Raw genomic sequence first — 25,647 nt, forward strand, 5'->3', positions numbered from 1 at the left:
CGCCTACAGCACCTGGTCTTTCTAGGTGGTCTCCCATCCAAGTATTAACCAGGCCCGATCCTACTTAGCTTCCGAGATCAGACGGGATTGGGCTTGTTCAGGGTAGCATGGGCGTAGACCTGCTGGTAGAGTTTTAATGAACAATAAAATGGCCAAAGGGAAAAACGTGGGAGGAAGAAGAAAGATTATTATGAATAATCTCCCAAATATTCTAAAGAAGAGATGAAAAGAAGTAGGTGACTGCATGAAAAAATATTAAACTTTTTGTCTTGGAGCAAGCCAAAAAAATATCGGTATCTTTGTCACTACAAATGGGTGCTAAAAATATAATCTCTTTTGTTTTATCTTTTCTATCTGTACTAGATGGGTGGTAAAATGTTTAGTAAAGGGTAAAATTAAAACAGATTTTAAAAATTCAAGACACCAATTATTTACTGAATATCTACTCTGGGTTTAATATGTTAAGAATATCGCAGTAGATTATGGCATTATTCCTGCTTTCAGGGAGCTTAACATACTTAAAGAAAGATTTAAGACTTACACAGGAAATAATTAGCAGAAAAATTCTTAAGCAGGACAATCGTGTGTTCTACCATTACAAACCATAGAATTCAGTAACCACAAAGCCCATATACTTGGACTCTGTAATTCATTAAATTCAATAGGTTGCTCTAAGAATTCAAATTTTCTTTTTAAAAACAGTTAAAGTTTAGGGTCTGTCACCTTTGAATATTTCCTTCAATTTCCCACCTTCAAGAAAATCTGATAAAAGCATTATTTGCTATGCTTAACAATTAAGAGATGAGTCAAGCTTCCCTAGAGATCTGAACTTTTGGCATTTATTTTCTGTGACTTCACTGTAATATTTTCATTGCATGTCTAATATTCAAAAGGTATTATCTCTACTTTATGCCATGACTGTAGATATTTAGTTGAATAAAACCCAGTTCCTACCTTAAGAGAGTTCACTAGAAAAAGACCACATGCAGTTTTAATACAATGCAGCCAATTATGACAGGCATATATACAAGGTATCCCTGGGATATAAGAAGGGCATACAGACACCAGGAAAGGGCAAGGTATCTGTGATATAGAAGGGCACATATCAGTTTGCTCCATTGTTTGCGATGCTAAATTTGATCACGTAAGTAAGGGTAACAGCCACTGAGATTTCACTGTAAAAGTTCTCTTCGTCTCTTTATTAGCCCTTTGGGGAATGAGAAGATGGATAGGAAAGTATTAAATTTTCTGGAAAAAGTGGGATCTAGCTAGACAAAGCAGAGAAGAAAAGATGAGAACACCAAGCAGAGGTGGTAACAAAGCACTGAGAAAAACTGGAGCATGGCCCTGGAGTAACAAAGCAGTAGTGTCTCAGTAAATCTAAGATGTGGGAAACATTAACATGTACAATGTTATTTATTTAATTTTTCAAAAGGAAAATTGGAGCACAGGGAGCAGTGTTTCAATTTTTATTTAAAAATTTTAAAAAGCTCCCAAATATTAATAAAAAGATTTTGAAAGGTCTTGAAAGCCAGTGTTAAGGAGATTGGCTTATCTTCTAGGCTAGTAGTCCCCAAAGAGTGGTGTGCCCAGGGATGCTAGAGAAATTTTATTCTTTTAAAATGTTTGTACTTTTGTGTACATTTCATATTGGACAACATTGTATCACCCACTAATCGAAATCAGAACCATAACAGGACTCGGTATTGGGAAAGAGAATGAAAAAGCTGTTTTGACTTACTAGGTACTTAAAAGCTACAGGAGCTGTTCCGCAGATAGCTGTATGTAAAACTGAAGATCTGGGGACAGGCCTTTGCCAGGACATGTAGATTTGAGACATCTGCTGAACATGAGAGAAAACAGCAGTGGGCCAACGGTGGAACTTTGGGAAACATTAACATTTACAATGTTATTTTTTTTTTTTTCAAAAGGAAAATTAGAGCACAGGGAGCAGTGTTTCAATTTTTATTTAAAAATTTTAAAAAGCTCCCAAATATTAATAAAAAGTAACCATTAGTCCTTATTATTTCCATTTATGTTTGAAAATGAGGCTCAGTGCACCAAGAAGAAAAATATTTCTGCTAGTGACCTAGCAACAATTCAGAATGAGAAAATTTTACTGTTTTGGGAGGCGGTCAATAGAAGTCCACCATGAACCTTGGACCTTCTGAAGAAATGCCTTGATTTCAGGGTTGGGCCAGGGAAATTATAGTGAGTCTGGAACACCTTCTGTCAAAAAGCAAGTAAGTGCTTCAAGATCGAAAGGGACATACCAATAGGACATAAGAGCTGCTTCGAGGGGCTGCCACTTGCCAAACTTGGGATGATTTGAACATCACAAAGAATGAATTTTAACATATTGAATATAAAAAGAATCTGAGAGAAAGAAAAGTATAAAAATGGAAAGCTTCTTCACACACAAAAAAAATGCCAGCTAATAAATGTAGAATGAAGGATGGAATTAGAAAACCCCCATCTTATAACTCCTATTTAATAATTGATTCAGGTTAATAACCATCAAAGGATATTAAAATCATTGGGTTCATATTGCCTCACAGGTTCTTTCTTAATTATAAAGTGAGATAAATTGACCTCATGTGCCTCCTGATGTCAAGCAAATGAGAAGTACATACAATCTAGGCAAAATCTTTCATTTCTATTTAATCATGAAGAAACATTCAGACAAATGCAGAACATGGAACATTCTATAAGCCAACTTGTTGGTACTCTTCAAAAATGTTAGTATCAGTTAAGACTTAAAAAAATAAAATTAAAAAATAAATTTTAAAAAAGGCAGAGGAATTGCTCTAAAGAATGAAATAAGACTAAATTCAATGCATAAACCTTGAGTGCATAATAAAAACAAACTATATAAAGATACAAAGAATATTTTGGGAGCAATTAGAGAATAGTAATTATATATTAGATATTATTGAATCAATGTTAAATTTCTTGGGTATGATAGTGATATGATTACATTAAAAAATACTCTTGTTCTTAGGAGATATGTGGTGATATATTTAGTGGTAAAGCATCATGAAGACTGAAATTTATTTTCAAAGGGATCAGGAAAAACAGAAAAAGAACAAAAAGGAAAGGAAAAAGATAAATATACACAGAGGACAGAAAGCAAATTAACAAAATGTAAAATACTTTGTTATTTAGAGAGAAATGGATGTTCATTGTACTGTTTCCACTGTCTCTGCAGTTTTCAAATTTTTCAAATAGAAAGTCAGGAAAAACGCAAAGTAATCTATGTGTGGCTAATTGCTATAGTTGATTTTACTTAGATTAATATGCTAAATACTCATAAATGAGTCAATACTTTTTAAAAAGCCCAATTCTATCAAAGCTAACCAAGCTTAAAAGGTAAACTAACATCACCTCTGGCCACTGTTATGGTTAACCACAGTTCAGTAACTACAAAGCCCACAAACTTGGAATCTGTAGTTCACTAAATTCAATAGGTTGCTTTATGAATTCAAACTTTCTTTTTAAAAACAGATTTTAGAGTCTTTCGACCTTTAATATTTCCTTCAATTCTGCACTCCCAGGAAAATCTGATAAAAGCATTATTTTCTCTGCTCAACAAGGGATAAATCAAACAACATAATTTTTGTCTTTTTTTCCCATGAGTCAAGAATCATGTTTGACTTATCTGTGAAACTAACAAACCAACAAAACGCCTATAGAACTCAGACACCTTATCAAAAACAATTCAACAATGGAAAAGCTGAACTCTTCTGGTTTTAAAATAATTTATTTCATTGGTCTGTTTTAATTTCATATCTCAGAGCATACATTATTTAACCAAGAGATGCTGGACAGATTGTAAAAAAGGAGGAAACATTTAGGATAAGAAACTGCCTCAATTCCATTAGAATTTGATCCTACTTTGTAAAGTCTTGCTAGGATAAATTTCTATCATACTTCTTTTGTGCTTACAAAAAAACATTAACTTCTCAATCGCAAATGTTGTAAATAAAATTTTTTACAATTAAGTATGCATTCAATTGACATACAGGCAACCAAATAATTGTCATCAACATTAGCATAATGTGTATTTCCTGTCATTGCACTAACATTAAACTAAACTCCAAACCACAAAAATTGTGACTAACATTAAAAAGGCAAGCTGTAAGATACTCAAAGCTTATAAAGCACAAATTGCACGTGGTTAAGATGGGACATCATTTGACAAGGGCTGACGTTGTGCATATGGCTGCTTTTTTTTATAAGAAGGCCACCGGCAAACAGGGCAACAGTGTCGACCCCCAGCCAACCACATCGCAATGCAATTCTGATGGAACACATGACCACAAGGCAGCCCCATTAGCAAACATCCATTTTCAAAATTCTCTAGACAAACAACACATTCAGTACAGTGCAGCATATCAGCAGGCCAGGTTAACCAATCAGGTTCCATATCTTCATTAGTGTTATATGATCCATATGACCTCCCCTTCTTTTCATACAGGCTGGTCTGACAATATTTATTGGCACATGAACAAGCCTCAGCACCACAGTGACTTGCTTTTCCTGGTGAATTGTGAATCTGTTTATCTTCAAATACTTCCTTTTCACTGTTAAAAGTGTCCGTGTTCTCAATATCTGTGTCATTTTCAATATCGTGAGAATCCTCTGACATTTCCTCTTCAGAATGGACTCCAAGACACCTAAACTGCCACACTGGCAAGTTTTTAATGTAATCAGTTGGTATCAAAGGGTGAAGCCAAAGGTCAGGGAAAGCTAACCGCTCCAAGAAGAAGTCAGGGTCTTCATCCCAATCGGATTCTACAGGGAAGTTCTGAAAAGAAGCAATTGGGTGGAAGAGGCAGCTGGTGGACCAGTCCCACAGACTTGATAACCACTCAAGGTTATTGGCATTGACTTCGTCATTGTTGTTGCGCCGTCTCTTCTTCTCAAAGTAATCGATTAGTAGACCATGTCCAAGGTATGTACTGAGAAACAGCGCTGGGTGTGAAGAATAAAACATCCAGTCCGCCCTTACCCATGAAGCCAGTGTGGTTGTATTGGAATATCTCAACAATTTTAAGCTATATTCATAAAAGCTATCTAAATAAGGGAGCTGTAAAAAGCCCAACACCGGCAGCCAGGAAATAATTAATAGAGAATTATATGTCCCTAAAGTGCTTATGAGAACCACAAATCGCTTTATGGTAGCTCCTTGTGTGATAAATAAGTCCATCCAAGCCATAAGATTAACTAGAACCAAGCTCAAAACAAACAAATCATTTACTTCAGGTTGTAATGAGCGCAAAAATGAATCCATGGCCTGAAGGGATATAAATTCACCTGTGTGATTTCCATATCTGTAAATTCCTTCAGGAGTTCTAAGTATGTATGATGGCATGTTATATACACCAATATCCGTCATATAACTCTTATTGTCCCAATTTTCCACATTAACAAAAATAAACTCAACTCTTCCAGTAAACTTTATACTTAGTGCAGAGAAGAAAGCTGGAGGTTGGTCAAGGTTTGCAAATAGGTATATTTTTACCCAATATTGATCACTTTTATTCCATTCTTCTTTTAAATGGTCAGCATTATAAATGGTTTTGATCCGAGAAGCTGCATGAGCAGTTATCCACTTAAAAATGTGCTCTACTTCAACCTTGCGTCCACTGTATTCTTTAAGCATGACTTTCCCTTTAGAAGTACTTGTTTGTGGAACAGACATAATGAGTGTGGATCGTACCCAGCCTCTTCTCTTGCAGTATCTATAAGAAAGTAAACTGTAAGTAAATAACTAGGCTGCTAGATAAGCTACCTGCTTATCCTCATTGTTATGCAAACAATCTCTTGCCCTGATAAATTTCTTTAGCACTTGAAAGATACCCTCTCCCCAAAACCAAATAACCTGCAACAAATCAAAGCTAGTACCAATAATCTGGCCGATGCACAAAAGGAAAAGCAAGCTCTCTTTTTGTAGGTTTTTTTGTTTTGTTTTATATCTCTATGTTCTTTTTTAAAGAAAAGTATACCCTGAAAAGTCAAGGGAAACAGCAAATATTTCAGTGCCTATTATGAACTTACTGCATTAGTGTTGATAAGGTCCAAAAGATAATACAAAAATAATTCCTGCTCATAAAGAATTTAAGGCCTTATTGAGGAAGCAAAACGAGTAAAACTATATATTTTATTACTAAATGTTAAAAAAAAGTTCAAAAAGAAATATTATTGGAAATTTGAACTGGTGAAGATTTCATGAAAGATTTGGGAACTAAACTGAGTCTTGAAGGATGGTTAGATTCAGATGAGCAAAGACTAAGGAAATATCCTACACGCTAAGCCCCTGACTTCAGTGTAAGCTCTTCGACCGCAGGAGCCAGGCTGTGGCCATTTATTAACCCAAGGACCCAGCACAAGGCCTGAAGCACATAGACAATGTTACAAAGTAATGTGCACAAAAGCTCATCTAGCAAGTCCCATGTTGTTTTATAATCTCTCATCTCTTTAATAAAGGCTGTGAAGAGGATTATTTAACACAGAAGAAACAAATTTTCATATTAAGAAGAGATTCAGTCCAAGAACGACTCCATTTTACAACAAAGTACAGAAGAATTTATCTAAAATTAAATCATTTGTTTAGATTTATCCTGTGGGGTCATGACTCCAATCATTTGGAAACAGACTGGTTCTTACTATAATATTTGTGACATCCCTACCCCCCTAGAAAACTAGAGGACAAATGAAATACTGAAAAATGAAAATGGCTGTTGTATTACAGTGGAGATTGTAAATGAAATATATATATTTTTTTAAAAAATAGTATTTTTTCCCAAAAACCTACCATGTGGAATTTTATGCTATGTAAATTTGTCTCAATAAAGTTGGGGGAAATAAATCTATCATGTGGATACATTTTGTTCCTTAGGGCACAAACAATTATCTATGGATACATTTTACTACAGATTTAGAAATGGATGGTAATAAATGAATGAATGAATGAAGGAATGAATAAGTAAATAAAGTGAAGGCAACATGTTATGTCATAAAGACAAGGTAATGACTCTGGGAAACTATCTGGGTGACTCAGAATCACAGACCATGACTCAAGCTTCTTGTTGAGTTGATTCACTTCCTTAACAAGATAGATTCTATTAATGCCAATATTGCTTTAACTACAATGGTTTGAGAATTGTATATCCTACAAAATAAAATATCTTCTACTCCTTGTATTTGTCTAATGCAAAATAATAATTCATTGACATAAATTCTATTTTTACTTTCCCCCAAAAAGCAACAAGTTAAACACATATCGATAATTGCCTTATTTACATCTTAAATATCTTTAAGTAGCTTTAATTTTTTAATTGCGTATGATACTTATGATGACAACTTCTCTTGGTCATTCTTTTATCTTTGCGACCACTTCAGAGAATATCTGGCTTCTCATTTGTGTTACAAATTGAATGACAGTTTTTCTGATAGAAAACTTATCTCTGTAAAACAGGCAGTCTTAGTGCATGCATTTCTTCATATAAGAAACAAATGTATATGTGCTTTCTTTTCAGTTCAGAGCTAAGTGATAGTTTTAAGGTTTATCATTCCAAATAGAATCTAAGAGTACTGAGGAAAAAATAATTCTGTATGTTATCATATACCTTTCCAATTAAATCATGTTTTCCAGACTTGAAAAAAATTCTAATACTTAAAAAATACTGGGCTATTTATATTTATTTAGACATGGGTATAAAGAAACCCAATATACAAATAAAGTATATCATATTAATTTAAAAACCTTACTGCTAACAGAAATAAAGACTAATGTACATATCATTTTTAAAGACTATTACATTACCTTATACTTATATAAAAACATTTACTGTGAATTAAAAAATACCTTTTTAAAGGTTTGAATAAGTTCAATAATAATACCAGGAAATAATTCTCTACTTTTTAAAGTAAATCTTTTGAGATCTCTTAGAGAATTTGAAGACTAAAAATAATAGAAAACATGGCTTGTGAATTTTGGTACTACAGTTTCTGGTATGGTATGCTATATTTAAAAAGAAACTTGGGTATTCTGTTTATATAATGCTGTTTCTTCAGAAGAGGTCATTGGCTTCCTTGGCATTCCTGGCCCATTCTCCACTCACTCCTTCCTTTCCCTTTCCTGCTTACTGCATGGGGTATGCATCCCTGATACTCTCACCATAAGACCTCCTGGCCTATTTACCACTTGGCTCCTCCAATTCCAATATCCACTATCTGCTCTTTACTACCCCCAACCTCTCCAATCCCATGAAGATACACACCCACTTCACTTTCTACTTTCTCCAAAAAAAGAGAACGGAGGATAGACCTAAAAGGTATAGAACTAGATTGCTTGGTTGAGGAATGAGAGGAATTAGGGCCAGGCAAGCTAGATAAGCAGGGACAGAAATTAAAATTGCTGCCATGGGCAGAGTCAGATGCTGTCCAGAAGTAATGGTCCTGAATGTTCTTATGGGGCAAAACAGGTCAAGAAAGTACTGCTGTACAATGGGGCTGGCACGCTAGAGGAGGCTGTCCTGGAGGCTACCCAGGGAAGGAACTACAGTAAAGAAAGTAGCATAGACAGTGTAGTGGAGAGTTTTGGTGTTTTCAAAAATCTGACAGCAAAATGATGACTCAATTATTCAACACATAATTAAAACACTTGCTGAATAAATTATTTCCTGGCCAGTTACATTTTGCATTGACATTCTGGACATGCTTTTCTATATTTCCCTATTTTGTTCTTTTATATCTCCATGATCCTCAAAAGAAAAAAAAAGTGACTCTGACTAAGCACAGCTTCTATGGCAAGAACAGTTCTTACTCTAGTTGGAAGACTTTCCAAATAAAAGGAAACATGAACATGACAATATTGAAACTGATACAAGTAACTGTGCATCAAAATCTCCATTTTTGTGATGAAACTGAAGAAGGTAAAGTAAAAGTGCTTTTCCAAAAAAAAGCTATAAAAATTTGCACTAAAATCCACTGGCCTCAATATGACACTTCTGATATATTTTGCTTTACATGATTACACCAAAAAAAGAAATCAAATATTACTATTTCTTTCAGTTTTTCATGCTTAATAGATTATCTTCATTTTATGTCATACTTACTTTATTTTTGAAGTCTTTATTAATGCTATCTAACAACTTACATTAGATTGTAATATATGTTTAATCTTTACATTTTTGTAAATTTGTTTTTACTTGATATTTTCTAATGTGTTTATAAGTAACAATGTTTGAAATGTATTGTTTAGTTCATTGATTTTTTAAAAAATCAATTCTGAATATTTTTAATAAGATACTAACTGTTGGCATTATCTGAAAAAAAAATCAAAATATCAGCACTATCATTGTTCTGGTATTACAATCATCAGTGTGGAAAAAGAAGATCTTTCACTTATACACTAAGAATGATGGAATCAGACCAAATTCAATTGGTTTTGGTGAACAAAGGACAGAAATAAGAATGATTTCCTTTTCATAAGATCATTAGCACTTAGGCTATCTTGGATATTTCAACAAAAGGCATTGGAAAATGGAACATGATCAAGGTTCTGTGAAGATGAGAATGAAGCTTTGTGGGTAGACAAGAAGACTAAATGTGAATTAGGAAACACAAGAACTTTCTGTCTTATCTCTAACCCTTAGGGAATCCTGCTACAATAGCTCTCACCCTATATGATGCATCAGCAAACCAAGGACAGTAAGGAGAGCTGAAGCAAACATAGGCCCAAAGGAGAAGGGCAAGGAAATCTGAGGTGTAGCAGTGGTGTAGGAGGGTTTTCTACAGCTTATGGGTTTCTCATTGTGGCCACATATAAGGGACATAGGTAAGTCAGGCATATCTACCTATATTAGAAATTACCTGGTAGGGTGAAGTGGGTAAAGAGGATCAAATATGGTAGCTGAAGAAAACTGGATTTTGGGTGGTAATCACACAATAGAATATATAGATGTCAAATTATAATGTACACCTGAAAATTATATAATTGTATTAACCAATGCTACCCCAATAAATTTAATTTAAAAAATTAAAAAAAAAATAATAAAAATAATAAAACAGCAAGAGAAAAAGAACAACAAAAAAAGAAATTACCTAATATTGTGGGGGTTTCTAGAGAAATATCATATGCTCCCTCCTCAGAACTAAATAAAACATGCTGTTCATGCTAATCTTTTATTAAGTATTTATTGAATGGATAATTAAATGAATGAATGAATTTAGGTTATAATTTGGTGGCACTAGAAATTGAAATAAAATGCATTTTTAAGAATAATGGAATAATAAAACAAGAAATAATTTGACAAATTAAATACTGAAGATGATGACAAAAAGAAAAACAAAAATGTCTGCAAGGATTCTTGTCTGAGAAAATGGAAAAAAAGCAGATAGTAAAAAGAAAAGGAAAGGTAGAAAGGGCACATGGTTTATTAAGGAAAAAGAGGATGAATCAATTTGGACACTAGGTTTAGGGAACAGGACATACCTACGATAATTGTAGGGCTGATGAAAATGAGTATCAAAATGCAAACTAAAGGGTCAGAATTATGGAAGATTTAGGTCAGCATAAAGCTGTTACCTAAAGCCATAAATATGTTGAAGTCTCTTTGGGAAAGAAAACTGAAACATAAAGAACTGAAGACATACTCTTAAGAGTAACCTCCACTAGAAAGAACAGAGAAGAATCAGAGAAAAAAAGAGATTGCAGAAAGTAAATAACCACCAGTTTATCAAAAGCTAATCAAGCACCTGTGTAATCAACAGTGTGCTAAACATTATAATTAGTTTTCAGTTTAAAGAGGTTTCTACTATCATTATTTTTATTCTAAAAATTCTGGTCAGAACTCAAATTCTAATAATTGCCTAATCAACTTACCTGGGGTCACTGGAACAGTTAAAAGTGCCTGTACGTATTCCAAATCTTGACACTTTTTTCACCATTTTCTCCCAGTGGATTTTACCCACCAAGGGACTTCTGTCGTTTGCTATGACCTATTCTCCCAAAAGAAAAACAGAAACTTCAATTACTTAAAATGGAGTCAAACCAATCATTTATAATATAACTTCACTTTTTTGAAAAAGATATTGTTCCCAGTTCTTGTTCACTATATTATCATATTATCATTGCAATACTTATAGAAGGAGCAACTGTCCAACTGGAAAAGACCCGAAAGACTGAACTACATACAGTACATTAAACTCCCACACTACTATACTCAGCTGGCAGTTACACAGAAAGTGAGTGTCAAAGCCATATTAAAAAGCTAGCCACAGGTGAATACACGGTGTAAATATATATATGCCTTACTGTTAAAGTGTACAGCTGAAACTTATTGGATTTTGTTAACCAGTGTCACCATAAAAAAATTAATTAAAAAAAAAAAGCTAGCTACATCCTTTCTCTACCATGTAACCTATTCTCTAGAATTAAGTTACACAGGATTAAGAAAACGGCCTTGCAGTCATTTCTCTGCTCTGAAAATTTAAAACAATAATCCAAATAAAGCTTACTAAAAATGATCAGATGTGCGTTCAAAGAGTTCAAATTTCACTTTTTTAAAAGTATAATTATAGAGTCAAGAGTCAGACACATTTTCTATTAAACAATGCTTTACTAAATCAATACAACTACTTATATGGCTCTTTCACAACAATCATGAAAGGTTCTAACATATAAAAAGAATTACCATAATGAATTCTACATTTTTGAAATTCTACTTCAAAATTACAAATAGCTTTCAAATACCATTAGGACTGAGAGAAGAAAATAATTTCTTAAAAAAAAACTGTAAAAAAACCCTGTAAATTAACCTTCAAAATGAGTCCTAACTTCTTTCTTAGTTGTTCTACTAGTTAACACCTTTTCCCTTTATTCCCTAATCCTCCTGTTTTGAATGAAGGCAGAATTTCAATAGATAAAAGTAAAAAAAAAAAAAATGAAATATATTTTAAAAACAAAAATACAAACAAAAATAACTAAGTGGGAACTTAAAGGAAAATCAAAAAATGTCTTCATGAAAACATGTTTGATTTAAGCCCAGGGCATACGGGCCCGGTTTTTTGTTTGTTTGTTTGTTTGTTTTATAAATGCTAGATTACTCATACTAATTCAAAATTACAACACAATATCCTGGGGGCCTCTAATCCTTCTGCGAGGAAAAAAAAAAGCCTCTAGGAAGTGAAATCCCAGGGTTGTGTGTAAAATGAGTGCCAATAGTCAATAACCTGGAAGAAGCAGGAGATGGTACAGCTACCTTATCTGTGGCCCCTCTGCCAAAGTCTAACAGATTTCAAGGGCAGCAGGAGGAGAGAGAGCACATGGTGGTGACAAGTGGCACTTTATGTGTCCAGTAATCTCTGCCATATACCGTTGATATTATCATCCTCATTACTTAAAAAGACATATGTGCATATGTAACATTTTGTAACATAATTTTGATGCTTAATAAATACACGCACACACACAATTTGGGACACTAAATAAATGGTTTCTATAGTACTTTTTAGTGAAAATAAATGTCCTTATTGAGACACAAGTTATTATTCAAATGCCTAGATGGTTGAGATAACCAGGAAGAGGGCAATTTGAGGACACTATCTTAATAGATGAAAACTCCTTCTGCCAGTAGGTCCACATTGGTTACATTACACAATAGGTCCCTAGCTTCCACATTTTTCAGTGGTCTAAAAGTGCTGCATCAATTTTACTTGAAGAATAAGAGAGATCTAGCAAGGCAGGCATTTTTCTCTCCCCGCCCCGCACCCGCCCCAAACAACTAAACACAGTAGTCAATACAGTAGGTCTTCCATCAAGTAACCAAAGAAATCGTGAATTTACTTTTCAGATCAATCAGGATTAAGAAGTCTCTGTGCAATCCTATCACCATACTTCCTGTTCTGCCTTCTTTTTACAAGAACTCTCTTTCACTCCCATTTCCTAATCAAGATTGCAAATAACCATACATTTCAGGTATATGTTTTGATGATACTGCATCAAGGGATTAATCAAGAGGTTGCTTTAATTTATATAAGATATGGCCCTAAGTCTAGGGGCATCTTCCAGTGAAGATCCCGTTCACTGCACAGGTATCTTTCAGGCTTTTAAGAGCTCCAATGCCAGAAAAAGTAGTTGGAATGAGAGGGGCTTGTTCGCAGACACCCAAGTTACAGCACAGACAACAGAAGCATGTGAAGAGAGGTGGGAACACCCCTGGGGCAAGTACATGACAATGTTTAACTCCAGAGACTTATTTATTTAGCAAGCTGTTCCCACTTTTGAAGAGTTTAATGATCCCTGACTGAGAGAGCCACAAAAACTGAAAAGTCCCCCAGGCATTTCAAGAAAGCATTTTTTTTTTTGACTCTACAGTTGTGTTTCCACAATTAGAAGCTACTTTGCCCAATGTCCTAAATAATTATTCAATTGAAGGTTCAGCATAAATTAAATTTGGTGGAGGCTGAATTAAACAATCACTAAAAATGTTAATATTTTCACAAAATAACTCATCTGGCTGAGTCACATGGCACAACAAAATACTCTAAGCCTATTATTACTGTGTCACACCAGCAAAAGTTCCCAATTTATAGCTTATACCCAAAAGTATGCCGAGGTTTTGAGAGGCATTCACACTGCTGTTCTTGTAAGAGAAGAGGCAAACTCCTAGGCAGCTCAGGAAGGATTTTATGTTCTCTGTGGGGAATATTTTCAGAGACTAGAAAAAAATTAGATAAAAGCACAGCCTGAGTTCCCAAGTTGGGACAGACTTGGCAACACAAGTTAGAAATGAAGCAATCTTTCTATCCCTTCCCCAAGGTATCTGTCTCTAACTGGCATCCCAACACTTGCTCACCACTGTACTTCCAACAGCTAGTCTAGTGGTGCTAGCCTAACTCATTTGGGTACTCATTAAATATTTATGTTGAACCAAAGCATTTCAGCTTTTTATGGTTTAGTAACTCTTCTACTTCCGATTGTACATATTTTCTAAAGACCCCAAGTTTTTGATTACTGTTATAATAAAAAGTTCTTCCCCAGCAACTTGTCATCTGGAAGGTTTTGGACAAACATTAGCATAAATAGTACCTTGCTACGCAATTGCACATCAATGTTTTTAACCCGTCAGACATAAACTTTCAATCCAGTATATTTAACGATACTCTTTTTCCAGAAAAAAAACCAGTGCAATTTCCTTAGGTTCCACTTCACTGTCTAATAGACTTCTTTAAGATCTCTCAAAATGCTAGCATCATGGACCACCTGATTTAGCTGGGAAAGACAATTATATACTACGATTTTTACTGGCCTACATATTTTAGTAAACCAAACTGTAAGCTGTTTTATGGCACAGATGACGAGTTATTTGTCTTTGTGCTCTCGGTGCTTAACACAAGGGTCAGAAGACATCCATTAGATCTCAATAAATATTTGTTAGATGGTTGGATGAATGGGTGAAACCAGTGGATTGCTGGTTTAACAACTAGCTCTCCAGAAAAAAAAAAGCTCTGATTTGCTGATTTCCTTAGTGTAAATACTCCCGGATAGCCAACTTCAAGTTAGCAACAGGACATCTCTAAATGTAGAGTTGGAAAGAGGGTTAACAATTGCCCTTCATGAAGCAGTTGCCCTTCATGAGCTGGCTCCAGCACATACATCACTAGATGGAACTGGGTTGTCATGTTACCATGTTGCCAAGTGCCTATATTTCCTGATGTTAATCTTGTGTAGCCCAGTTAAACTTACAAAGAAAAACTGGGCCTCAGGTTACCTACATGTAGTACATGTAGTCCCTTCCACATGTACTACAGGCATTACATTGGTATAAAAAAACACCACACATTTTTGCCTATGTTTTAAAGGTAGGTTTTATTAATGAGAACATTTGGCATATTCCTTTTAATATTGTTAATCCCCATACAACAACATCTAGGCTAACATAACCTCATAGGACAGGAGTGCTATGCTGTATTTTCTACATATCTCAACATGTTGTTTTAACAGGGAGTTTCCACTTTGAAAATCACAGTCAAACTTAAATGTATACATGCAAATTGCATGAAATCATTAAAAGTGAGGACGAGTGATCAACAAAAACAAAACTCAATGGCATTGAATTATTTCTTTGGTATTTCCACGAGCTTCCTTTCTGAGTAAACACAAAAGTTTTTCACCAATACGAAATAAAGGATAAAGTGGCTTGCCATGGATGTTGTCTTTAGAGTACTGTCAAGAAAGGAATGAATAGGTTAGAATCTCCCTGGGCAAAGCTACTGTCTGGGAACAAAGATGAACAAATTTAAAACAACTATTAACTCCTTTCAGCCAAACAGGAAATACATTAACATAATATTTCAGTAAATACAGACCCAAAGTTTTACTTTAATGTGATACTTTCACTGCTATCTCAATTCTAGTGATGTTAAATTCCTTATGATGTGACAAAGCCAGTAGGGAACAAATATCATTGTCCTTCTTTGAATTCTTTGGAAAAAAAGTCATAGAGAGATAAAAATGTTAAGGATAAATCCATAAAACCAATAAAGTATGCAATTTTTTCTATTTCAGAAGACTATCCACTGTTCTATTTGCCTAAGAGTCTTCTGAAAGAAAAGTGTCTTCTGTTTGTGATGCTAAGAAGATTGGGTGGCAGCAGAATCAAGGCATCCACAAAACTGGAATATAAATAGCTAATGAAGAATATAACCAAGCAGGAAAACTTAGAATGTTAGAAAGGACCATTAGAAAAAAGAGCTATTAGTTCTTTCTACCTTATATTATAGAGATTGCAGAATAGACATAGAAAAGCTTGACATGAAAATGAGTATCCTAGTACTCTATCAGGATAGAGTACTTTTATCAGGATAATTCATGAGCACTAATACATCTTCAAACAAGAGGAGAAAAATATAAAGATCATTAATATGTATTATGCAGAAAATAAACTCATGAGTTGTAGAGAAGACAGAAATCATAAGGAATATAGATTGAATTAGACATTCATTCTTCCTTTCATAGTGACACATGTAGTGTCACCAAAAAAGATAATCAACCCAGATTGCCAATCAATCCATTTCAGAAAAATAATGAACTGACCAAATAATGGAATACCTACGTCATATACCCATTTATTAAAGTCATGTTTTCCCTAAGTAAATCCAGATATCCTTTCAGTAAAATGACATCTGAAGTCTAAAGTGCTAATTATCAGTTATATGCCACCTAACTACATTTTTTCTCAATAAATACAAAAGGAAACTATAATTCATCTGAGTAAGGAAACGATGTTAGAAACTGGAAGGAAAAAAAGAACTTGGATGTGCTTAAATATTTCTTACACAGGATACTTAAAATAAAGGCAATCTGAAGAGGACTGAATTGGCTGGGATTTATGTACCCTCATGGATTAAAAAAAATGATAGAACAAACTAAAATTAGTCAGCTTCTTTTAAAATAACAATTAGAAAAGAATAATTCAAATTGTTGAAAACTAATTCTTGAAAGCTATTTTTTACAAGATCAGATAAACATGACCTGAGTTGAAAGAATGAAAAGCAACCAAGAGAATATTTCTCTTCTGTTTATAGCAGATACTTTTAATTTAAAAAGAAAAAAAGAAAAAAAAGCCCTCTTTTAGAAGTGAAAACAAAATGTCTGTGTTGATTAGGTTGGCTGGTGAGTTCAGAGTGCCTAGGAAAGGGTTTCAATCTCAGTCTTCTCAATCGTCCTGCTTGAGACTGCTCTTCCAACCCAAGCCAGCCATTTGACAGACGTAAGTCACTAGTCCCAAATAATACAAGCCGGACAGTGGTGATCTTGAAGGTCACTGGAAAAATTAAGTGTGTGTGTTCTGCTGGGCCATTAACACACAGAAAATTATATAAATACATGCCATTTTTCTTAGGAGTCATTTTTCAACTATTAATACCTATGAGGTTTAAAAAATATTTTAAGAGAAAAATAGTTTAGTGATTAGAATTTACAATGCTAACATTCACTATCATTCATTATTTGTTCTTCACTTCAAGCAACACCTTAACAGAAAATTCCTTGCCATTCTGTCTCCTTACCCTAATTTGCCTAGCTTATTTTTCTTCTTTGCACTTTCCACTAACTGATGCTATATTAAATATTTATTTATTTAGTGCCTACCTCTCCCAAATGAAATGTGAGCTGCCTGAGAGAGCAATGACCTAGCCTGGTGTATGTTCCTGGTATATCTCCAGGGTTCGGTATATATTTATCTGCTGAATAAACTGTCTGAATTTTGGCACATAAGGGAGTTAAATCCATGGTTACCTTCAATGGTACATCAAAAAATAGTAGATCATTCATAAGCCAAGAATATATTGCTAATTAGTGAACCAAATGTGTTTATTTTCTATAGGTAGCACTCTATAAATCAGACTTTTGACAGTTTTTCCAAGGTTAGAAGGTGCTTAGCATCTTTAACATTCATCTCTAGAGATCATTCAATGTGTGGACAAACATTTCAACACAGAATACAGGGCAGTGGACTGGCTATTCAACTCAATCTCAGTAATAAAACTAAAATTGTTGAAACAAGTAAGTCTTTCTTGATCAGATTATCAGAAATAAATATCTGGGAAAAGAAATGGTATAACAATTTACTTATAAATTAAAGCTTTAAAGATGCTACAGTTTATTTTTCAATACCAAATAACTGACACGAAAAGAAACTAGAATTTGACGGATAAGGTACAGACTATATCTCCTAGGTTCTCCCTTTGCGGAATTTAAAAATTACTAAATTTCAAAAATATCTACAGAGTCAACGCGATCCCTATCAAAATATCAATGGCATTTTCACAGAACTAAAACAAATAATCTTAAAATGTATATGGAATCACAAAAGACCCCGAATAGTCAAAGCAATCTTGAGAAAGAAAAAAGTAGGAGGTATCACGCAAGCTTAATATCAAACTATACTACAAGGCTATGGTAATCAAAACAGGATGGTACTGGCATAAAAATAAACACATACATCACTGGAACAGAATAGAGAACACAGAAATAAACCCATGCCTATATGGTCAATTAATCTATGACAAAGGAGGCAAGATATACAATGGAGTAAAGAAAGTCTTTTTAATAAATGGTGTTGGGAAACCTGGACAAATACATGCAAAAAAAAAAAAAAAAAAAAATAGAAACTAGATACTTCCTTATACCATATATCCAAATAATCTCAAAATGGATTAGAGACTTAAAGGTAAGACCTGAAGCCACAAAACTTCTAGAAGAAAACATAGGCAGTAAACTCTTTGACACTCCTCTTAGTAATATTTTTTGGACATGTCTCCTTGGGCAGAAGAAAAAATAAACAAATGGGATTATCAAACGAAAAGGATTTTTCAGAGAGAAGGAAACTACCAACAAAATGATAAGACAACCTATTGAATGGGAGAAGATATTCGCAAGTGATACATCTGATAAGGGATTAATATCTGAAATAAATAAAGAACTCATACAACTTTAACACTAAGAAAAACCAAATAATCTGATTAAAAATGGGCAGAGGACCTGAATAGACATTTCTCCAAAGAGGACATACAGATGACCAACAGACATATGAAAAGATGCTCAACATCACTAATCAGCAAATCAAAACCACAATATCACCTCATACCTGTAAGAATGGCTATCATCAATAAATCAACAAACAAGTGTTGGACAATATGTGGAGAAAAGGGAAACCATGTACACTGTTGGTGAGACTGTAAATTGGTGCAGCCACTATGGCAAACAGTATGGAGGTTCCTCAAACAATTAAAAATAGAACTACCATATGACCCAGCAATTCTACTTTTGGGTATTTATCGGAAGAAATCCAAAACACTAATTCAAAAAGATACACACACCCCTATGTTTATTGCAGCATTATTTACAAAAGCCAAGATATGGAAGCAACCTAAGTGTTCACTGATGACTGGATTAAAAAGATGTGGTACATATATACAATGGAATATTACTTGGTCTAAAAAAAAATGAATTGTGACAATATGATTGGACCTAGATGGTATTATGTGAAATCTAATAAAATAAATGAACAAACAAAACAGAAACAAACTCATACCTATAGAGAAGAAATCGGTAAGTTGCCAGTTGAAAGGGGAATTGGGGAGATAGGTGGAAAAGGTGAAAGACATTAAGAAGTACAAATTGCCAGTTATAAAAACAATCACAGGGATATAAAGTACAGCATAGAGAATACAGTCAATAATATTGTAACTATGTATGTCATAAGATGGGTAGATTTATTGGGATGATCATTTTATAAGGTACATAAATGTCATCACTATGTTTCACACCTGAAACTAATGTTACACTATATGTCTGTCAACTGTAAGTGGAAAATAAATTAATTTAAAAAATTACTGACTTAGATATCTGAGGATAATAGGTCAAACACACTAGCAAGGTGGCAAGGAAAAGTCATAGATATCCAATCCAATCACCTGAGGAATTTCCAAACCTTAACTCTTTAGCCCAGTTACCCAAGCATTGTCCCATTCTCTTTGGGACAATGCTTGGGTAACTGGGCTAAAGAGTTAAGGTTTGTGTATATATATATATATATATATACACACACACACATACATACACACATATATATATACACACATATATATGTATATGTGTGTGTGTGTGTGTGTGTGTGTGTGTGTGTGTATATATTTATTTATTTATTTATTTACTTAAGGCCATGTGTAATGGAGAATCTATTTACAATCATAATGCAAATAGCAATAGACCAGAGCTGCAACTAAGGTCTCTGAACTCACATTTCTACCACATTTTGCAGTCACTATCTCATATTGAAGGAAATATGAAGCAACAGCTATTTTGATTTTTATACCCTAAATCAAACTTTGCCAACCCCAGTATGAAATTTTAAGAGTACTGGACAGGAAATGAGGGGACCTGGGATTTGACCCTGGTTCAATAATTACTATTTTAGCTGAATTCACACATTAATTTACTTGATATTTTTGTTACTTTAAGTAAACTTACATTTTAAAAAATCTGAATAACTTTAGGCTTACCCTAAACAATATTTATGAAATTACATATTCAATATACTGATTTTTCTAATTTACATTAAAATACACAAATGTTCATGTATGCCCACTCATTCACCATGAGTGGTACATAAACTACACTTCGGGAAGCATAAGAGACTCTTTTTAAAGTCCTTCAGAGCTCTAAAATTCTAATATGCTAATTAAATCTCATAGTTTTGATAAGAGCTAGGGTTTAAAATTATAATCTCATTAATTTCATAAGCAAAGTAATGAGCAACCACCACTATTTCCTATAATAGCTCTTCCTGTATAGTCACAAAGTCGGCTATCATCCTGTGGAAGGATTCCTTTACTTTTACTTTAGGGTTCTTCTTTTAGATACAAAAATTATTTGGATCACTGAATTAAAAACTGGAGTTAACAAAAATTGAGGGAAATAGCTCATATCACTAAATAAAAGAAATATGTATGTGTGCTTCTTACTTTGATGAAGATCCAACAACTAAAAAGGGATTTACTTCTGCTGATTCTAAACAATTGATCCTCTTTCCCCAACACTTCCCCTCCCCCACTCTTCAATTTTCATTTTCCCTGGTCTGCAAAATCTCTTTAAGAGGACACTGGAGCTTCCCTATGAGAACTGAGTTATGTCTAAGAACCATGACATAAGTGTACACAGAAGTGTTACCAGCTGGTGAATACTATTTTGTTAAAAATAAATTCACTTCTATCACTGTTTCTGATACCTGAACCAGCCAGATGCCATCTTTTGTGTCTTCTACAAGCTCATAGAAGTGCATTTCACCACTGAAATTGGTACTAGAAACAGATTCAGATGCTTCTTCTTCTTTGAGTGCAGAGTAGAGCTCACCTTCCATCAAGTCACCTGAAGGTAGGAAAGAATAATACTAATAAGATTGCAAAAATCTCTTGTTCCCAAAGGAAAAGAAGAGTAGAGCCTGAATTACCCATTTAAAATTTGTACATTCAGTAAATATGTAATAAGAACCTACCACGTGTCAGGCAAAAATGGACAAAACAGACAAAAATCCACCTCCTCATGGGGCTTATATTCTTGGGGGAGAGGGGTCATCACATAATTTTTTAGGAAATTACTAAATTTATGCCAGTCCAAAAGCCACCACAATATTATTTAGTTTTGTGTACAACATGTCCAGGTTTCAAATAACTTTTAAACAGTATGATGTATATACTTTTGGCTTAGAAGGTTTAGGAATGGGTTTACAAAATTTGCCATCACCACTTGCTAAAAAATAGCAACAGAGTTTATATGGCTTGGAGGTTAGATACAAACTCCACATTCATCCACATATTAACAGTGTAAATTTAGTTTGTGTCATCAAATAAAAAGTAAAGGAAAACACTAATATCAAATTATTTTAACTTTTGCCTTAAATGAGAAAATAAGAACTTTATCATGATAGCAGCAAAACCATTCACAATGAATATTTAGATTACAAAGTTAAATTAAATTGCTATACCGAGGCTTCCTTTCTATTTAAGTGATATGTACATTCTTGTACCCTCGATGTAACAAGTATTTTTAGGCCCAAACGCAGGCAACACTAAATCAAAGTCAAAAGAAAAAAAAGTTATATTAAACTATTTTACCATAAAAAATGATTTGGCTTTGGCAGTTAAGACACTTCTCATTTCTAAACCTAGAAGGGTTTCTTAGAGAGATCTTCTACCTAACTCCATTCCCCACCCCCAGTAGAAGTCACCATATACCAGTTAATAAACAAAAGACAAAAATACACAATTTTGTTTCCTCTAAAGAAAAATGTATCACTTTTACAAAGAGGGTTCCCTTCTCTACCCCAGTAGTGATATATGAGTTTGATAACCCTTAACTTGCAAATATGTGAGTGCTAAATCCTCTGGAGTTAGTATTCTTGTCTATCATACTATATGGCTACAGGGTATAAATAAAGAAAATATTTTTCTTGTAAAAGACAGAGCTCACAAATATATTTGAAACAATAAAAGATAACCATCAGTTTCAACTGCTTCCTACAGCAATCCAGAATGCCTTTCTCAAATGACAGTACATTTCCCTTCCAGGAAGTGTATCTAAACAAAGATATACTTTGCTCAGAGTTGGGAAAAAGAAAAAAACCATATTTCTCACTCAATCCTACCCCAAAACCAACAGTTATTGAAAATGCATTCTTTAAGATGTTATTCTCTTAGCACTATTTCAATTCTATTTCACAACCCATTTAAGTTGATGTAGCAGTGCCTGTGACACATAAGGAAAAAGTTTACATACAAGGATTAAAAAAAAAAATCCTGAAATATATAACAAACAAGGTAGGCACGCACACGCACACGCGCACACACACACACACACACACACAATCACCTTCATTTTTTACCAAACTTAAAGTACAAAAAACTAGTACTGTACAGTGTACACTTTCTCTATATACTTAAACACATTATTTTATTCATTATTTTAAATTTAGATCTTAGGCCTAAATGCATCTTTGATATTAAATATTCCAATATTTTTCTGAGTAATTTGCTCTACTTATCGTGACAAATACTGCTGTCCGTAGATGATGTATTGGGGTTTCTCTTATGTCCTTATGAATTTAAACTGACAATGTTTTCCAGTTTGTAACATTACCAAATTCTGAGAAAATCACTCAACTTGGTATACGATGCTAAGAAGCTGCACTTTAAACTTTTTAAATTAACCTTAAAAAGAAACACCTATACCCTTACATAATTCCAGACCCCTTCTCCAAACAAGGATTCATATATATATATATATATATATATGTGTGTGTGTGTGTGTATATATATGTGTATATATATATGTGTGTGTGTATATATATGTGTGTGTGTATATATATATATGTGTGTATATATATACACATACACACACACACACTTTTTTTTTTTGTAGAAAACCTAGACAAAGAAAAACTGGGCAGCTCTCAGAGGAGTCGGCTTAACTCTTCAAGGTAAGGCCTTCTGGAGTACTACCAAGTACGAGGAAGTACAGGTCGCCCCTACCCCGGGTGGAGGGGGACCCCAGACGAGCCCGATACTCGCCTGACTTTTCCACCAGCTCCCGGACATCCTTCTTCTCCGGCAGCCCCGAGTATCCCAGCCCTCGGCACTCCAGAATGGTCCTCAGCTTCTTGAAACTCAGCGCCACCGGATCCACCAGCTGGGTGGCAAAGATGCCAGTTTCGTACCACACAATGGCCTCAAAAAACCTGGCCAGAACAAACAGGACCAGAAAATAGAGGAGCAAGAAAAAAAGCTTCAGCCACATCTTCCCCTGCGTCTTCTCTCCTCAGAGCTCAGAATACGAAAGAGAGGAGCGTGAGGGAGTGTGTATCACGCCGGCCTGGGCGAGGGCACTATCTGCGCGTGCGGTCCGGCCCTCGCTGCCGTCACTGTCGGAACATCTTGGGCCCCGAGGCAGGTGGATTTGGGTGTCTGTGCAAAGGGAACAGACGAGGAGGGGCAGCGGCGCAGAGCTTCACGCGGGGTCTTCCAGCCAAGAGGCGAGAAAAACAAACAGACAAAAACTTAAACAGCCCCAATCCATTAAATACCGAAAGGAGAGTGGCGCGGGGAGAGCCCGCGGGGAAGAACGAAAGGAGGCACGTTCCCCGGGCAGGGGGCACTGACCGAGGTGGCAGGGTCGGTCTTCCAGCACCGTAATCTCAAAGGGGAGAAGGATGCCAAAAAAATAATTCTGATCCACAAAGGAAGCGCGGTCGGGGCGCAGGCGGGGCTGGAGGGGCCGGCCAGGATCCCGCGGCGGCGGGTCAGGAGGGCGCCGCGCTCGGCCGGGCCAGGCCCGGGGCCCAGCGCGGGAAGGAGCGGCTGCTGCAGCACCGCGCCCGGCGCCCAGGGCCCAGGCCCCGCCGGCCGCCCAGGCCCCGCGGGTAGCGCGGCAGGCACAGCGGCGGCGGCGGCTCCAGGTTCGCTCCGGCCGGCGAGCGGCGCCTTTCAGGCGGGCGGGCACCGCTGCCCGGCCCGGGACGGGGCGTCGCGATCTCTGCAGAGAAAAATGGGGCGCGCGGAGCTAAGGTCCTCAAGGAAAAAAGGAAAAAATAGGCTCCAGACAGCTCCTGGGGCGGCTATCGGGTTGTCTCCTGGCCACGCTGCGCCCACCCCTCTCGGAATGGCGCCACGGGTCCTGGCCGCCGTCCCCGACGCCCCCGTCACCTCGCGAGGCCGCGGCCGTCGCCTCCAGAGCAGAAGACCCGCGGCGACCGCAGCCCGAGCGGAGACATAACAACTGACGTCGGCGGCGGGGCGGGGCCTCAGGCGGGGCCGCGAGGGAGCACCCGCCCCGTTGACGGAGGAAGTGGGCGGCCGGGCCCCAAGCGGGAAAGAAGTGCGAAGCCGCGGATCTGCCGGGGCTCCCAAACAGCTCCCAGAGGCCCCTCTCCAATGACTTCGCTCTCTTTTCTTTTGCCCAGTAGATATTTAGGAACCGATTTTGTTGGAGATGGACTTTGGACTGTGTCGCTTTGTGTGTGTGTGTGTGTGTGTGTGTGTGTGTTTTGCAAAACCAAGACAGTTAAATTATCCTCTTAAAATTGGTAAACTAGAAGAGTACGTTTATACCAGGTCCTGGTGAAAAGGGAAAATTTTGGCACAGTTGGTTTCAGATGGAAGAAAACGAAAACCAGAAAACAATGATTTTCTATCTCTAGATGAGAATGTAGTTTGTGCACTGTGTGTAGGAGGTTTGGCTGAAAGGGCAGTTAGAACTAGGCCCACTGGTACTCACCCGTCTGTTACAATCTTCCACCCTCCCATCCCCCCCCCACCCCCTTCAGTCTGAGGGGTGTTAAAAGGCAGATATTGAAGTATGGAATTCCGAGAACAAAGATTGTTGAATGTTGATATGTCCCAGTGCAAAGTTTACTTGTTTTCTTTCGCTACACTCTATGAGTGTGGGCACCGCCAGCAAGAGGGATTTAGATAAAATGAGTAGTGTGGGCGAGCATGCAGTATTCGGTTCTGAATTCCCAGTGGAGCATACTCTGTGACAATCTCTATGCCAGTCTTGAGGGAGAATGGCGTTGCATATGTAAACTAAACAAGACTGGCTTCTACCATCCCCCTTGATCAGGAAGGAAAAGACCCAAGATTTACCACAGAAATGTTAGCCATTGTACAAAGCCCTCAAATGTCTTGACCTACGAGTGAAAGTTTTAGGAAGAATAAGGATGCGATACTCAATCTTGGAGAGAATGAGAAATGGGAAACAAAGAATGGACTGTGAGAATATAGCCTCCAAATGGTACCCCTTTATATAAAGCAAACAAAAGCATTTCAGTGCATAGCTAGTGAAGGAGGACTCAGGAGGAAGCAGCCCTGGGGCAAGGAGAAAGAATCAGAGGAGATGTAGGAATGTATAAAGAGCTCTTCTTGGCCTCTGCTTCTGTGTCTTAACTAGCTTCAATGTGGCTTTGTTTCCACCACTGGAAACAGGTCAATGTGGGAGCTGTATTAAACAGTTCATTCTAACAAGCTTGGTTCTGAAATTTCAGAATCCTTGAGTATGTCATGGTGACCCTGTTACTAGGCAAT

At 36.1% G+C, this 25,647-nt stretch overlaps 1 protein-coding gene and 1 pseudogene across 3 annotated transcripts; both read right to left on the reverse strand.

Moving 5' to 3' along the window:
* Positions 1-119, reverse strand: LOC120594687 (uncharacterized; annotated as a pseudogene).
* Positions 120-3,741: 3,622 nt separating this feature from the next.
* RNF103 (ring finger protein 103) lies at positions 3,742-24,336 on the reverse strand. Of its 3 annotated transcripts, none has more exons than XM_039852735.1 (4): positions 23,140-24,336; positions 20,802-20,941; positions 10,892-11,007; positions 3,742-5,744 (listed from the first exon to the last, which is right to left on the reverse strand). In XM_039852735.1, exons 1-4 carry the CDS (start codon positions 23,363-23,365, stop codon positions 4,178-4,180), a joined length of 2,049 nt encoding a protein of 682 aa, XP_039708669.1. In that variant the 5' UTR covers positions 23,366-24,336; the 3' UTR covers positions 3,742-4,177. The 3 variants fall into 3 exon arrangements, with proteins under 3 accessions (XP_039708669.1, XP_039708670.1, XP_039708672.1); XM_039852736.1 differs by lacking the exon at positions 3,742-5,744 and adding an exon at positions 7,319-7,469 and having other exon boundaries at positions 23,140-23,868; XM_039852738.1 differs by lacking the exons at positions 3,742-5,744; positions 10,892-11,007 and adding an exon at positions 13,380-15,235 and having other exon boundaries at positions 23,140-23,875.
* Between the last annotated feature and the right edge of the window lie 1,311 nt (positions 24,337-25,647).

This window comes from Pteropus medius, unplaced genomic scaffold (genome assembly GCF_902729225.1).
Source record: "Pteropus medius unplaced genomic scaffold, Ma_sr-lr_union100, whole genome shotgun sequence".
NCBI classification, from domain to species: Eukaryota; Metazoa; Chordata; class Mammalia; order Chiroptera; family Pteropodidae; genus Pteropus; species Pteropus medius.

Excerpts from the sequence above, each read along its gene's own strand:
- RNF103 (XM_039852735.1), bottom strand. The coding sequence starts at position 23,365 with ATGTGGCTGAAGCTTTTTTTCTTGCTCCTCTATTTTCTGGTCCTGTTT. Across the intron at positions 20,942-23,139 it reads GGAGCTGGTGGAAAAGTCAG|GTGACTTGATGGAAGGTGAG; the intron begins GCGAGTATCGGG and ends TCCTACCTTCAG. Across the intron at positions 11,008-20,801 it reads ATGGCATCTGGCTGGTTCAG|GTCATAGCAAACGACAGAAG; the intron begins GTATCAGAAACA and ends TTGGGAGAATAG.